Genomic DNA, 14894 nt, shown 5'->3' with positions numbered 1-14894 from the left:
TTATATTCACAACACACTGTCTCTAATCTCATTCCGAACGAATCACTAAATAATTAAATACTGCTGATATTGCGCCATCTAGCGTAGTCTAGGCTAGGCTACAACATCATGGAAATGTGTCAGTAGGTCATGAAATGTGTGATTCATCTAATTTATTGAACAAATTTATTGTAAAATTTAACTCACTGTAACCATGTCATCGACATATATTTTCGTATATAATGATATTATATATATTTATTTTAAACAACAACAAAAAAAAGCTACTCTGGTATCCTGCATAATAATATACAAAGGTATTCATTTAATAAAAGTACTTTCCTATTGTGGTATTCATCATCATTATAGGCTATCTGTAATGAGGTCATTAGATTTATTTTTACATCGCCCCTTATAGGTTAAGTACTCTGTCTGGTTTAGAATTTATGCAGGTCATTGCCTAATAAAAGATGAGGCTCACATATGTCAAGCAACAGATGGATAGTCCACTTCAGTTGTTACCTAGTCAGTAGGCTAATAGGGAATAGTATAGCTACTATTGTTTGAGTTAAACTATATTAGTAGGCTAAACATGTTTTGAATAAAACTCAAAAAACATTTTATTTACACTGGCTCTCCTCCAGTATCCTGAATGCAATTAATGAGAGCTCTGTCATGACAACTCTCGGACTGTTTGACATTGTAATGGATTTGACAAAGTTGATATTTTTGGTCTTGGCGGAATAATCTGCTGCTGCTGCTGCTGCTATGGGATATTGCTGCTGCTTCAGGGTAAGCACGGGACTTGCTATACTGCCAAATACATACACAGCACGCTGCTGTTAGCAAGACATGCTGCTGCTGTACAATATAACGTACATGAATCACCTGTAGCAGATCTATACAGGTGGAGCTGGGGAAGCTGGAGGGTTTCTGAAAGTATGCTGCAACTGCTATAGCAAATGCTGACCAAGTATTTGAAGGTTTAGCAGCGAGTTCAGTGTACACTGACCAATCAGCTGTGTCCTATAGAGAATGATAAGATTGCAAGCAGATCGAGTTAAGGACCTATCAGCCTGCACCATCTAGATTTTAATGACCGAACTTTGTATTTGAGAGAACATCGGCAAACAATTACATATCAGTATAAAACAACTGTTCATTAAATGCAGTCTGTAATTGTTGATTTAGTGATTGTTGAAGAAAATGTATGCAGGAGACCCAGAATCATTCTGCATCATGCGATATGGATGATGATGAGCACACCAAACAGATCAAGTTTTGTTAAAACATTTTTTATTGTTTGTTTGTTTGAAAGTTTTGTTTTTTCATAAATAACTTTTTTTAAAGTGCAATTTCAACTGAAATTCCAAATAAAATATTTCAACAAATGTTTTTGATAAAAATGTTGTTCTGTATTTTCAATACATTTTCAATGTAAAATCAGGTGTGCCAGTAACAATCACAAGCTGTACAGACAGAGCATGAAACAGCTGTCTCATGGCAGATGGGCTGACACTGTCCCTTCACTGATCAGGATCACATATGGCTCCTCTTAACCCTTTACTAATATACATGCATTGCCTTTCTCTAGCAGCACTAAGATCACTCCAGCAAATATCATATTAGGCTGCATCACATTCTTTAAATGACTGGCATATAACAGTTAACAAATTAGCCTATACCTTTATTTTAAATGTTATTGAAAGAAGTCTTTAATTCTCAACAAGGCTGCATTTATTTCATCAAAAAAAAGAGAATAGACTGAAAACTGTAACTTTGTTGAATATTATTGAATTTTCAGCATCATTACTCCAGTCTTCAGTGTCACATGATCATTCAGAAATCATTCTAATATGCTGATTTAGTGCTCAAGAAACATTTCTTATTATCAGTGTTGAAAACAGTTGTGCTGGCTGCATACATATAGATTTGCTGAATCATTAACAGTAGCCATCAGTTCTGTAAAAGTGGCACAATGAGGACTGAAGAAACAGCTTGCTTTGTCACTGATCCAAGACCATTTCAGGACTGCTTGCAGGCCACTGTCTAGTGCTTGACAGGGACACTTGTATAGGGGCTCTCAGCAGCAATGACGTCTGGACCACAGAAATGCCATCTGCCCCGAACTGCCTCACGCCTGCACAAACATGTTGCACGTTGTCATTATGCTAAATGAGCTTAGCGCTGTTACTGTGATGATGGCCACTGTAAACAGAGTACTTTAGATCAATTACTGTGAGATCAAGGTTCCTTAAGTGCTAGACAATGCTACATGCCTGATGTGAGCTCTGACTGTCTTTCTTTTCTTTGCAATGGCATTTTAAATAGATTGTCTTAGCTTTTTGGACAGAAGTGCTAAGTGACTTAGAACTATCTAAGTGTTTTGTGCAGTTCAAGTTCAAAACAGTTTAAAGGGATAGTTAACCCAAACATTTAAAACAAAAAATCTGTCATCATTTACTCACACTCAGGTTGTTCCAAACCATGAATTTCTTTCTTCTGCTGAACACAAAAGAAGATATTTTGGAGAAATTGGGTAACCAAACAGTTGATGGACCCCATTGACTTCCATAATATTTGTTTTCCTCCATACTATGGAGGTTAACAGGGTCCATCAACTGTGCATGTGTCTCATTCAAATGTTTACGTACCTTAATTGGGAACACCAAAGAGGTGGGACGTGTTCAGTGATACAGTGTCCTGCTTAACTTACTGATCCAATTTGTGGAGCTTTCCATAAGAATTTGGCTCCTTCTGACCACTAAGGCATGCTGGGAGTGGGATGTTTACGCCACACTGTAAACAAGGATATATAAACCCAGAGCTCAGTGCATTCTGTGCAACTCAGAGCTTGAGGCAGCAACAAAACAGGATCTACTCTATTCAAATACACCTTCCACAACTGTAACCATGGTACTGGAGGACTCTGAGGACAGCGTCTTTGAAATTGACATCACTGTGAGTTCTGATATGATTTTATTGATCTTCTGCTATTGTTGTATAGCCTACTGTGTTAGAACAGAGGATACAAAGGATGTTGCATGTTTTATTTGAGCTTTTAAGGGGGTTTTGATGGTGATATTTGTTGTCTGTATAGCTTTGCTATATGCAGTCAAGGTGCTTTGATGTTTTTGTGAGAAATAACATGCTATTTAAGACTATTGGGTGGATTTTTGGTGTGCAATATTAAAAAAAAATTGTCTGATGAACTGAGGGAAATGTTGCAATAAATATGTTCATCTCAATTCAAGTCAGTCAAAACTTGAATTGAAAAATGTTTAACCATATATTCTGGCATGACTGCTGCAATTGAGAATGAATGAGATGAATGAGTATCAGAATTTTCTCTTCATAAAATAAAAACTCTAAAGCATTGCAAAATAACCATAACTTTGCTCTTGCAGGAGGATGATGTGGAGACTTCATTTGGTAAGGTGCACTGCACCATGAAGGGTGTCTCGAGGGGCAACCGGCCTACCATCCTGACATTCCATGACATTGGACTGAACCGTAAGAATCTCCTCTAAACCTTCTCACTCCCTTATGCAGAAGCTGTGTCTGTACGACTTTCTGCAAGAGAAATGTGCTCAGTGTGTGTTTTAAAGCAACAGTATCAATGCAAGTTCCAGTGCTCTTAAAACTGTATATAACATCTTGTCTGTATTCTGTCTTAATGGACTGAAAAAAATGTGTATGAATATAAAAGGCTTAGTACCACAGTTGTGTTCTTTGTTGTGCAGATAAGAGCTGTTTTGAGTCACTCTTTAATCAAAAAGACATGCATGAGATCATGCAACACTTTGCTGTGTGCCATGTTGACGCCCCGGGACAGCAGGAGGGTGCCAGCACACTCTCCACAGAGTAAGTATAGAGTTCATTATACCACCTGATTATGGTTTCAGGTCTATCAGAGCATCCGAAGGGATACAATTAACTCAAATCTTAAGCAAATGAATGGTTTCCCTCTCTCATTGTCAAACAAAGAAAAAAACAGAAGAAAAAAAACAGCTTTGGTTTAACTTCCCCAGCTTCTAAGACAGGAAATCCATTTCAAATCTGCTCATTTGGAGCAGGTCTGTTTTAGGAAATATAACACAGACCGCTTTAATCTGCAACCTAAAGCACCAGACTGGCAGCATGTAGGTCATGTCACTTATAGGGTCTAAGGGGAGTAAAGAACATTTATGATCTGCCATCTGCTACAGCAACGTAACTGACATCCATTGCCCATAATCCAACCATCCAAAACAGCATCCAGACAGATTATGACCTCGCTAATGCCTGGAAGGCCGTCAACCAGTCCTAAATAACCTGTTGTGCTGTTTAACCGTCATAGTATTTGACCTCCATATTGTTCCACATGTGTAAGGCTAACAAATAAACCACTGTCTGTTGTTGTAGGTATACCTACCCTTCGATGGATCAGCTCTCAGAGACCGTCCCTATGGTCCTTGAGCACTTTGGGTAAGTCTTCAATGCTGGTATAAAACCCATCTTAGATGTTTAACTCTTATTATTGAGGCTCTTATGAGCACTCTTGATCCAGACCAGCTTGAATGCTTGCTCTTTTTCCCTTATAGTCTGACGAGTGTGATTGGAATGGCGGTCGGTGCTGGAGCCAACATCCTTGCCCGCTTTGCAGTGAGTTTTATACACTTTTCCTTTCAGATGCATTTTGAATGGCCTTGAATATCACGGATTACAGTTCTGCAACTCTTGCTACAAAGCAATGTTGATACTTGCAGTGTAATCCTGCTCATTATTATCACATGCTTGCTTGTTGTGCCAACCACATTCCAGAGGTGAATATTCAGTTTTAATTTTTCATAATTATTGTTTTTTGTTTGTTTGTTTTTTTGCATGTGTCTCTTAAAGCTAAAACACCCAGACATGGTTGAAGGTCTTGTTCTGATTAATATGAGCGCTCAGGCAGAGGCTTTTATGGACTGGGCAGCACAAAAGGTATAAAAGCTGGTTTCTTACTGCTAGATTTGCATTCTTATGAGATTTGAAATGATTGGATTATTAAACTAATTTGAAGGAGCTCATATATTTGTTCCAATGCACAAATCCTCACTAAAGTGTGACATTTTCAACAGATTACTAGCTGGACTCACGCTCTCCCTGATACTGTAATATCACACCTGTTTGGAAAGGTGAGAACTGTTGAATATATATTACAAAAAAATACTAATTTGACTATATAATAAAAATATTAACTTATAATGAATATAAATACATGCAAATTAATTCTCAATGTATTGATTGTTTTGATGTAGGAGGAGATACATAATCATGAACTGATCTCAACCTTCCGTCATCTCATCGCAAACAATGTAAACCAGTCCAACCTGCATCAGTTTGTCAAGTCCTACAAAAGGTATCACTAATGAAATTTGTGTCTGTACTCACTGCAGTCACTCAGTTCCTGGGTTTGACTGTTTTAATAAACTTTACAGTATCTATATTGCAATACAGCAGAGAAAAAAGTTGAAATTCACCAATAAGTTACTGAAAGCCTCTGAAATCATATTTCCGTCTTTTCTCAGCCGACGGGATCTGGGGATCGAGAGACCGGTACAAGGAGGAAACGTTAATGTACAAACACTCCAGTAAGTCCCACCTGACGACAGTAAACATACTGACTTTGAGTAGTGCATTAGACCTCACAGTTGTATTTTGTCTAAATATCTTTATTACAGGTGTCCAGTTTTGCTAATAGTGGGTGATAATTCTCCAGCTGTGGATGCTGTGGTGAGAAAAGTTATTTCTTTAAGGTCGATTGGTTGCAACAATTCCCCATTATTGACTATATACTACAAATAAATTGGAGACAAAACATTACATAATGGTTATCTAAATATTTGACCTCACAGGTTGACAGCAACTCTAGAATGAATCCAACAACAACCACCTTTCTCAAGGTCAGTGAACTTGCCATTTCTATTGCAATCAAAATATCTTTGATAAATAGCTATATGGATAAAATAATTTGACTTATATGGTAGGCTACAGATATTTTGCGCATCCATAGTTTGTAATGGTTGAAGTGTCATTTTTAATATTTTACTTTTTTTTCTAGATGGCTGACTGTGGCGGCCTGCCTCAGATTGATCAGGTATATATCATGAATATACATACTACTACTACTAATATAGATAGATAGATAGATAGATAGATAGATAGATAGATAGATAGATAGATAGATAGATAGATAGATAGATATTTGATATTGACACACGCATTCAAATCTGCATTCTTAATCTAGATATTTGATATTACAGTGGTTATAAGCGAATTTACACTAGGCTACTTGTTTGTGTTCTCTTGCAGCCTGAAAAACTAATAGAAGCTTTCAAATATTTTATCCAGGGGATTGGCTACAGTAAGCACACGTTATTTTAACAACAATACTGAACTATTATCAAATATATATATAGGCTACGTATAATATATGTAAGAAAATCGTGTTCTCACTGTCCTTTATCACTTTCACAGTGCCCTCTGTCAGTATGACCCGTCTGGCTCGATCTCGTACGGGCAGTAACTCATCCCTCATCCGCAACCGCAGCGGTACAAACACGATGGATGAGCAGCGTGGACGTTCCCACACTGACGTCTCCATGGAGAGCGCCACAAACATCAAGCACAGTTCCTCAGGCCCCACACTTTCCGTCGAGCTGTCCTGCTGAACGCCTCGTGAAATTAGTTACACCACCGTGCAAATCTGAATGGAACTCAGCAGGCGGTTTCAAATTGGACCTAAAATTACAGGATTTGAACCTGAAAGCTGATGCTCCTGTGATTTGATGTTTCATGTATCATAGTGTTTATCATAAGGGATATTAGAATAGAGATAGATAGCCCTCACTGCAAACAAATATTGCACGTACTTAATAGACCTGCAGGCACTTGGTTTTAAATATCTAAAAAACATTTGTAAATTACCATTTTATTACTTGTAATGTGCAATATGTAATATTTTATAATGATATAATATAAATAAGGTTCTATGTGATGTGTACAGTACAGCTGTACACAAAGTGTGTGCGTGTTTGTGTTTTCTGGTAAGGCTGAATGTTTGTGGGATTTTTTTTTTTATACATTATAATTTCTTATTACATATAAATTCTATACTTGTAATTGATAAGAGTAATGTCAAATATACTTGACAGTATTGGTTAGTATAGAGAGAATGACCACAGGTAGTCTACAAAATATTTTATATCATTTCTGAATCATTTCAGGTGGTAGGTGGCTACTGTAAAATCTTTGAATGTTGGTAAAATAACTTTGTATTTAACAACTGTATTAATAAAATATAACAGTAAATTTAGTCAGTCTCACTGCTATATAACATCTAAAACTAAAAGTATAATTACATCCAATATGTGTCATGAATTTTAAACAGCACCATTACAGAAATGATGTAAATTACTCTATCGAGTGACAATAGAAATACAAGCAAATGCATAAAGAAAAGCATATGTCTTTTTTATTAAATAAAGAGATACATTTCTGGAATATTTCCTGAATTAAATATGAACAGCAACAACTTGGCAAAATAAATGTCTGAATAACAAAAAGATCACTGTCACTTCTCTTGTATATTTCAGAATATGTATTTCAGAATAAAAAAAATTTAACACCATTTTAACTCATATATATATTTTCAAAAACGGATTGCTACAGTATGTGTATTCCTTTAAGGAGAATTCCTTTTATCGTTGAAGGCAATGTTTTTTATTAAACATTTTTCGTAAAATACAAAAAGTGATTTTCTTTCTAACTTTGCACAGATTAAGCGGTAAATCAACAGAACATCTTAAATTTAAAATGTTTTGTCCCTCATAAATCCATTAGAAATCTTGTACCATAATGTCCCTCAGTATGAACTAACAATCCCCTCACAATCCATCTCAATATGAGTAACTGTGCTAATTTTCATTCATAAACCATCCGATATGATTTCTCATCAACAGTGAACGATTCCTTTCAAAAAACATCCCTGTTTCTGTCACACTGTGAGCATGGATGCTTTTCATAGACTACAAATGTGAGTGCAAGGATGCCATAAAAAGAGATTGCATCTGGCTCTCGGTTAATTAGTTAACAATCTCATTGAACTCATAGTATTGCTCCAGATCTGCGAAGATATCGTTTGGATTCCTGCAGGAGAGGTTGCAAAAGCATGCGTTGATCCACATGTATTTCCAAGTAAGAACTGATCCATTTGGACACTCAAACTCCACCTCAATGGTCTTGGACTTGTAGGGGATGCAGCAGCGCTCATCAGTACAGATTCCACAGTACTTGGGCCAATACGCCTTCTTACTGATGCAGCCTGAGATGGTGAAGTTCTGAAACTCTGGCTCACGGTAAATGTTCAGGCACTTTTTACCCGGCTGAGTAACAGATGTCACAGATATGACAGACAGACAGACAAACAATCAATCAATTAGTCAATCAATCAATCAATCAATCAATCAATATCGATCTAAAAATCGTTTAGATCAGGGATGGGCAACTTAGATTATTCATATTCTGTCATTAAAATAAGTGAGGAAAAGTAGAGATGGGTCAGCAAATTTAATATAATTCAAAAAAATTCATTCTTACTCTAAAGTGCTTGGTGATGTCGACCTCACAAGGTCGGAGGTTACACAGTCGGGTCTCTTTCTCCATCACACAGCCAGCATTGTCATTAGAAATGCGCAATGATGAGCCCCGGCCACAGGTCTTTGAGCAGGGACTCCATGGGGTAGTCTGGGTAATGCAATTGTTATGCCAAATATCATTAGTGGTGAGGGACTCTGAAAAAGACATAAAGAATAGGTGTGAGATTCGTCAATGATGAAGAACTAAAAACGTTATAGTATTCTTATGGACATTTATCACCACGCAAAACAAAATAACGCACTGCTCACCTTCCTCAGGAGCATGTCTGGGGTTGGTCTTGCGTGGTTTACGGGACTCTTCGCAGATCCATTTCTCACAACACTGGCCTGTGATCTTCACTCGCTTGGGCGACTGACACCAGACCCGGGGTGGCAGGGACTCGGTGCAGAGAGACACACATCCAATTGCCCCATTCACACACAGACAGCGGTACTTACAATTGGGCTGGAAACTTTGGCCATTACGGTAAATCACACCGTTATACTCACAGCCTGTTCCCATAACATCTGAAACACAGAAGAGACTGGATCATTTATTTCCTTAAAGGAATAGTCCACTTTCAAATGAAAATTAGCCCATGATTTACTCACCCTAAAGCCATTATAGGTGTATATGACTTTCTTCTTTCAGACGAATACAATCGGAGTTATATTTAAAAAATGTCGTGGCTCTTCCCAGCTTGATAATGGCAGTGGATTGCAACCAACAGATTGAAAATCAAAAACGTGCATCCATCCATCATAAACAAACTTCACACAGCTCTGGGGGGTTAATAAAGGCCTTCTGAAGTGAAGCGATGAGTTTGTGTAAGAAAAATATTCATATTTAAAACTTTAGAAAGTAAAATAACTAGCTTCCGGTCAAACGAACATACAGATTCCACTTAAGTGTAAAGCGCAACTTGTGCGAGTAATGCGACGTACTGCTGATATTTTCGCTACACCATCAGACGCACTACGCTACTTCCGATATCATTAGTTTCGTATGTTGCGCATTTGGGGCAAGTGGACTGCACTGCGTATGGCCGTTTGGCTGGAAACTAGAATTTTACTTTGTAACGTATTAAATATGAATATTTTTCTTACACAAACGCATCACTTCACTTCAGAAGGCCTTTATGAACCCCCCAGAGCCGTGTGAAGTTTGTTTATGATGGATGGATGGATGCACGTTTTTGAGCTTCAATCTGTTGGTGCAATTCACTGTCATTATAAAGCTTGGAAGAGCCATGAAATTTTTTTTTATATAACTCCAATTGTATTCATCTGAAAGAAGAAAGTCATATACACCTAGAATGGCTTGAGAGGGTGAGTAAATCATGGGGTAATTTTCATTTTAAAGTGAACTAATCCTTTAGGTCAAGGACAAGAAACAATACTGGACAGCCTAAAAGGTTTTGTGCCAGAGTACCAATTTGACAGGTAATAAGAAAAGAAGTAGATATTGCATTTAATCTGTTGGTACTAAAAACTGTTGTAATAGTATACGTTTAATTTGAGTATATTAATATTTACATCATTTTCCAATATTGTGGGGTCCAGTCCAGATGTCAAAGACAACATTTTGAAAACCTAGGATTTAAAACCTTATTAAAGCCTGGACAAAAACAGAAAGATTTCACATGTGTTCAAATTTAAATAAATAAATAAATAAATAAATAATAACTATATACATACAGTATATAGAAATACATTCGTCTTTTAAAATGTATTATCAGTGAAATTCTTCACATTTACACAAAATAAACATTTCTTGAAATTGAGTTCTAACTATTTTGTGGTATATTTCATCTAATGCATATGAAATGAAGCCAAGCCAGTTAAAGAATATGTGGGGTCACTTACATGCACACACTCCTTTTTCGTACCTCGGCTTGTCAGCGCTGTAGTCACAGTAAAGTCCTTTATGATAGTCACAGGTATCTCTCTCATTACAGGTTTCCCCCACCTGCTTGGCACAGGCCTTGCAGCAGTCACATCCATCTGTCAACAGGCTAACCCCATGTGGGCAAACAGGGGCACTCTTGGGGCATTTACAGGGCCAATTGCAGTATCGATTTCGGTTATAAGGGTCCAAATCTGTGGTGACAAGAGGAGAGTCTGTGGAGTTGTGGGAACTGGCCTGTGTGGAAGAGAAGAGAGGAGATATGCCACCTTTAGCCACTTTGGGGCAACAGAGAGTTTGCTTTGAAAATAAAAAAATGCTCATCTGAACAGAGATCCAAAAAAGAGAGAAATGCAACATTATTGTCACATAAATTTTCCTTTTTGTAAATCAAGCAACCCTTGGAGAAGAAATAGCCTATAAGGCCAACTTTTGTGTGAGACGTACGGTATTGGCCATCAATGGAGTGTCTTTTTACACTAAGTGCAAATAGCCTGCCTTGTTGGCCATTTAAACTAACTCCACCCATTGACGTCTGGTTGGGCCAGACAAAATTAAGGAAGATGCAGATTTGTCAACAGTTGTAATAGGGTAAGGTGTAGCAGAAATTTTCAATAAAATGGAGTTAGAGTCTGCCTTTTGCCAAACTCGCTCTACTCCCTTTCCCCATCTCATATCAGATCAGAAAGGCATTTATTTTCAATACAAATTTTGAAAAAATTCTAAAAGTGGAAATAAAGTGTGTTTAATACTGAAGTCTTTATCAGTTAGGGTTAGGGATAGGTTGTTAGGGAGGGCTTATTGTCCCAATAAGGCAAGTGGTACTCACTGCAGAGTCAAATGACGTCCAGCTCCAACTCTCTGGACATCTAATGGGGTGGAAGGATAGAGTTGTTGGATATTTTAGCTCCACCCATTAGGGCCAAATTACATTTTACATTACAATTACAAATGACATTTTGTCTAGCGAGGAGGAGCTAGACATAAGCTCCACCCATTTGCTCTGCAGTGAGCAGCCTCTCCAATAAGGCGGCATCTATTGAATTATTTTAATAAAAATAATAATTTACTATCTGTTATTATTGCATACTTAATGTACAACAACACTGAGAAGCTAATAATAGTATCTGCCACTATTTATAAATATAAATAGCATCTAATTACTAATTACACTTATTGCACAGATAATACTGGTAGTTTTACATAGTATAAATAGAATTTTTTTCATAGACTACAATTTTTTGTAGTCTATGAAAAAATTTTTCATAGCTACTTGCACTTGCTACTTGCACTTAGTGTAATTATAGATATTTTGCTATTTGTACATAGTGCAAATAACCGCTGCCCTAGCCTACATCAATACCTTTTTATATAGCCTAACTGTTGCATAAGAAAATTCACATTTTCAATCAAAATGTTGTAGGCTGCTACTAAATATCGAGGCTGCACATGCGCGTTAAATTACAGCACATTTGTTAGTGCAAAGACGTCAACAAATGTAGTAAAATAAAATAAAAATAAACATTATTGTCATCATGATGACCAATCAAACTGTCATTTTCAGTTTTGGAAAAAATTATAATTTAGGTTTTTATTTGCATTTGAGGGTTGGAATGAATGTGCAAGTAGGCAATGAATTTGAAAGACAAATCGCGCTTTCCGAGAACCAGCTACGGTGTCTCGCGCTTTGATTAAGGAACTACTTTACTGAGCTAAAAGGGTTTATATTCTTCTTGTTTTCTTTAATTGTTAAAAAACGCCTTTAGTTGCATTTTTATATTAAAAAACTGCGTAAAAATCAACAGAATGATAAGACTTACCTGGTGCACACTGGCTGTCAAAAGAATCCACAACAGGAGTCTCCACATTACTATATTCCTGAGAGAAATACATTGAAACAAGAAATGTTGTTTTCTACAGGTACAATCCACAAGCGTTCCCTCGTGGCATTCACGGTGACGCGCAGATGTGTCGGTCAGAGTTACTGGAGTCTCACTTTTCGTCAGTCTGTCAGATTTAGTGGGAGTTTACTGGAAGTTTTCCTTCAGTTCACTCCAGTTCAATCGTCAAGGGGGGGTTGGAATCAAAATAAAACATCTAAATTATTTAGAAAGTGAACTTTTCCAACAGTTTTAACGTATTATAAAATGACTAACATTGAAGACAAATGTTTAGATTTCTCACATCGTAACTATGTCTTTGCTGGCAATAATTATGGCATGACATGAAATGTAAGCAAGCCATTCATTCTGAAACCTCACTTATTCTTCAGAAGATATACACAATAGGAGCACACGAACCAAACAACTTAAGTGTGCACAATGATGTTTTGAGTAATCTGTTTTTGACTTGTCAAAGAATCCGATGAAGGACATTTACAGTAAGTATAATAGTGTTATAGTCAGGACACTCCTTTTTATAAGCATGAGGGGTTAGTGATGTAAATAGGAGAGGAAGATATGATAATCTATATGATAACCCATAGTTAATTCATTACTCATAATACCCTAACTGCTTGATATTTGGAGAAAAATAACTCCAGAGAGCAGCAAGAATTCAAGATAAGAGCAGTTGGACCAGGACAGAGAACTGTGTCCCCAAAAAACATTTCCTCCTGCACTGAGGTGAGAACGTAGGTGTAAGAAACCAGATATTGGTAATACTCATTTTAAAATGTACTTAAAATTGATTAACAAAACATGCACTGTAAAAATATTTAGTTCAGAAATTGGTTAATACAGTGAAAAATTTTATAATATTTTAACATCCCATTATTACCATGTAATTTATGTGTAAGATTTATGGTGATTTTGGTAGTTTAAGTAGACCAGCCTATTAAACATTATATTACGAAAAATATACTTCCTGTACTGTATGTCTTTCTGTAATACTGTCTAATGGTGAATTTCTGACAACCACATTTTACAAGATTTATTTTTACAGTGCTTGAATCTACTGTAATGTATTGAACAATAATAATAATAATAAAAAAAAATCGAATAAAAAATCGTATAATTTGGCTTTTTTTTCTGTTATATTTCATGAAATATTAAAAAAGGAACTGTAATTCAATCAAATAAATAAATGTTGATTTAAGTGCATTGTTTGCTGGGAAAAATGAATAGCTACATTTTAAAAGTCACATGCGGTAAAGATTGAGCACTACTGCTGAGGTTTCCACTATTTACAAATTAAAAAGCGACTGCTGGGCAGCCTGCCACTGATGCACTAAACAGAAGAACAGTAAAAATTCTAAACTAATCTCCTACACCACAGACTAAAAAAAACCCATAACTTTAATATTTCAGCCCTTAAACGTGCAACTTTGTTTCATAGTTCATGTGGAAAATATACAAAATATACCACATTCTGAGAAAATGCCCTAAACCTTGACTTCATTCATATGGGTGTACTGAACGTAATCAAAAGTGTCCAGACAGCCAGAGCAGAATAGTCTAGACAAAGAGGAAAGGCTTCTTATAATCTCCAGGAATAAAGTGATAATTAGTATCTCAGAATAGCCCTCAGTCAGTGGCACACAAGCCTGTGGCAGCATCTGGAAACTTGCAGAAAGTGAAACGGTCAGGATTACTCATATATTCTCCTGGCACTTTGGTCAGTCCTTATTCCATGTGACTGAATGATGTCTTCATTTTAATGTTAAATCACCTCATTAATTATTAATGAAGATAATCTAATGCTCTATATTTATGTATCATTTTCACACACACACACACACACACACACACACACACACACACACACACACACACACACACACACACACACACACACACACACACACACACACACACACACACACACAGCAGATTGAATATATAAATCAAAATAATACGATTTCTCTCTATATGTGGTATGCCGTTTATAATACATCTGTTGCATGATATGTTTTATAATGCTGGTGCGGTCAAAGAAAAAATGTCAGCCTTGGTTGACAAAGTTGTATTGTATTGTGTTGTAAAATTTGAACATTGAAGAATAAACCATAAGTGTTTTCAATACAGTTTATTGCTTAAGTTCTACTATGAATGTTCATTGATTCATACTCATAATGATTTACATCAATAGAAATACCAAAATAACAGAGTGCTAAGCCTGAATTGGTTCTGGAAGAAGCGATTACAAGTAAATCTAAATTGTGAGACTAACTGTAAGCATCCTTCTCAGATTTAGGTTTGCTTGGAGTAAGAAAGAAGCTGGTATCTGGGAGTGACTTGGGCTCTTGGGTTGGAGTTTGAATTCCTCCAGTATCTCCCACTGAAGTCCCACAGGATAATTTGGCTGGTAAAATCAGGTTTACAAGTGCACAAAATCAGAATTTATGACTG

The 14894-nt window shown here is 36.6% G+C and overlaps 3 protein-coding genes across 6 annotated transcripts in view; 1 reads left to right on the top strand and 2 right to left on the bottom strand.

The window, feature by feature from the left end:
• Window positions 1-2841: 2841 nt before the first annotated feature.
• ndrg1b (N-myc downstream regulated 1b) lies at window positions 2842-7316 on the top strand. Its single transcript, XM_082149760.1, has 14 exons — window positions 2842-2940; window positions 3387-3492; window positions 3723-3843; window positions 4384-4446; window positions 4563-4623; window positions 4858-4944; window positions 5082-5138; window positions 5262-5362; window positions 5532-5594; window positions 5685-5736; window positions 5859-5906; window positions 6065-6100; window positions 6316-6367; window positions 6481-7316. Exons 1-14 carry the CDS (start codon window positions 2893-2895, stop codon window positions 6672-6674), a joined length of 1089 nt encoding a protein of 362 aa, XP_082005886.1. The 5' UTR covers window positions 2842-2892; the 3' UTR covers window positions 6675-7316.
• A 139-nt stretch (window positions 7317-7455) lies between these two features.
• ccn4b (cellular communication network factor 4b) lies at window positions 7456-12583 on the bottom strand. Of its 2 annotated transcripts, XM_082149761.1 has the most exons (5): window positions 12366-12583; window positions 10506-10782; window positions 8910-9167; window positions 8602-8795; window positions 7456-8387 (listed from the first exon to the last, which is right to left on the bottom strand). In XM_082149761.1, exons 1-5 carry the CDS (start codon window positions 12411-12413, stop codon window positions 8088-8090), a joined length of 1077 nt encoding a protein of 358 aa, XP_082005887.1. In that variant the 5' UTR covers window positions 12414-12583; the 3' UTR covers window positions 7456-8087. The 2 variants fall into 2 exon arrangements, with proteins under 2 accessions (XP_082005887.1, XP_082005888.1); XM_082149762.1 differs by lacking the exon at window positions 12366-12583 and having other exon boundaries at window positions 10529-10663.
• A 1329-nt stretch (window positions 12584-13912) lies between these two features.
• The window catches only part of tg (thyroglobulin), a 35343-nt gene continuing 34361 nt past the window's right edge, over window positions 13913-14894 (bottom strand). For 2 of the 3 annotated variants that reach the window (XM_082149724.1, XM_082149725.1), the window contains exon 48: window positions 14557-14847. In XM_082149724.1, coding sequence (XP_082005850.1) covers window positions 14711-14847 — 137 coding nt within the window. In that variant the 3' untranslated portion in view covers window positions 14557-14710. Of the gene's footprint in view, window positions 14090-14556; window positions 14848-14894 lie in introns of those variants that run through there. The other variant, XM_082149726.1, reaches the window with a different exon arrangement.

Source organism: Leuciscus leuciscus, assembly GCF_965113295.1.
Source record: "Leuciscus leuciscus genome assembly, chromosome: 20".
Taxonomy (NCBI): Eukaryota; Metazoa; Chordata; class Actinopteri; order Cypriniformes; family Leuciscidae; genus Leuciscus; species Leuciscus leuciscus.
Note: the sequence above shows the minus strand (reverse complement) of the source record. Positions and strands in the feature narration are given on the sequence as shown.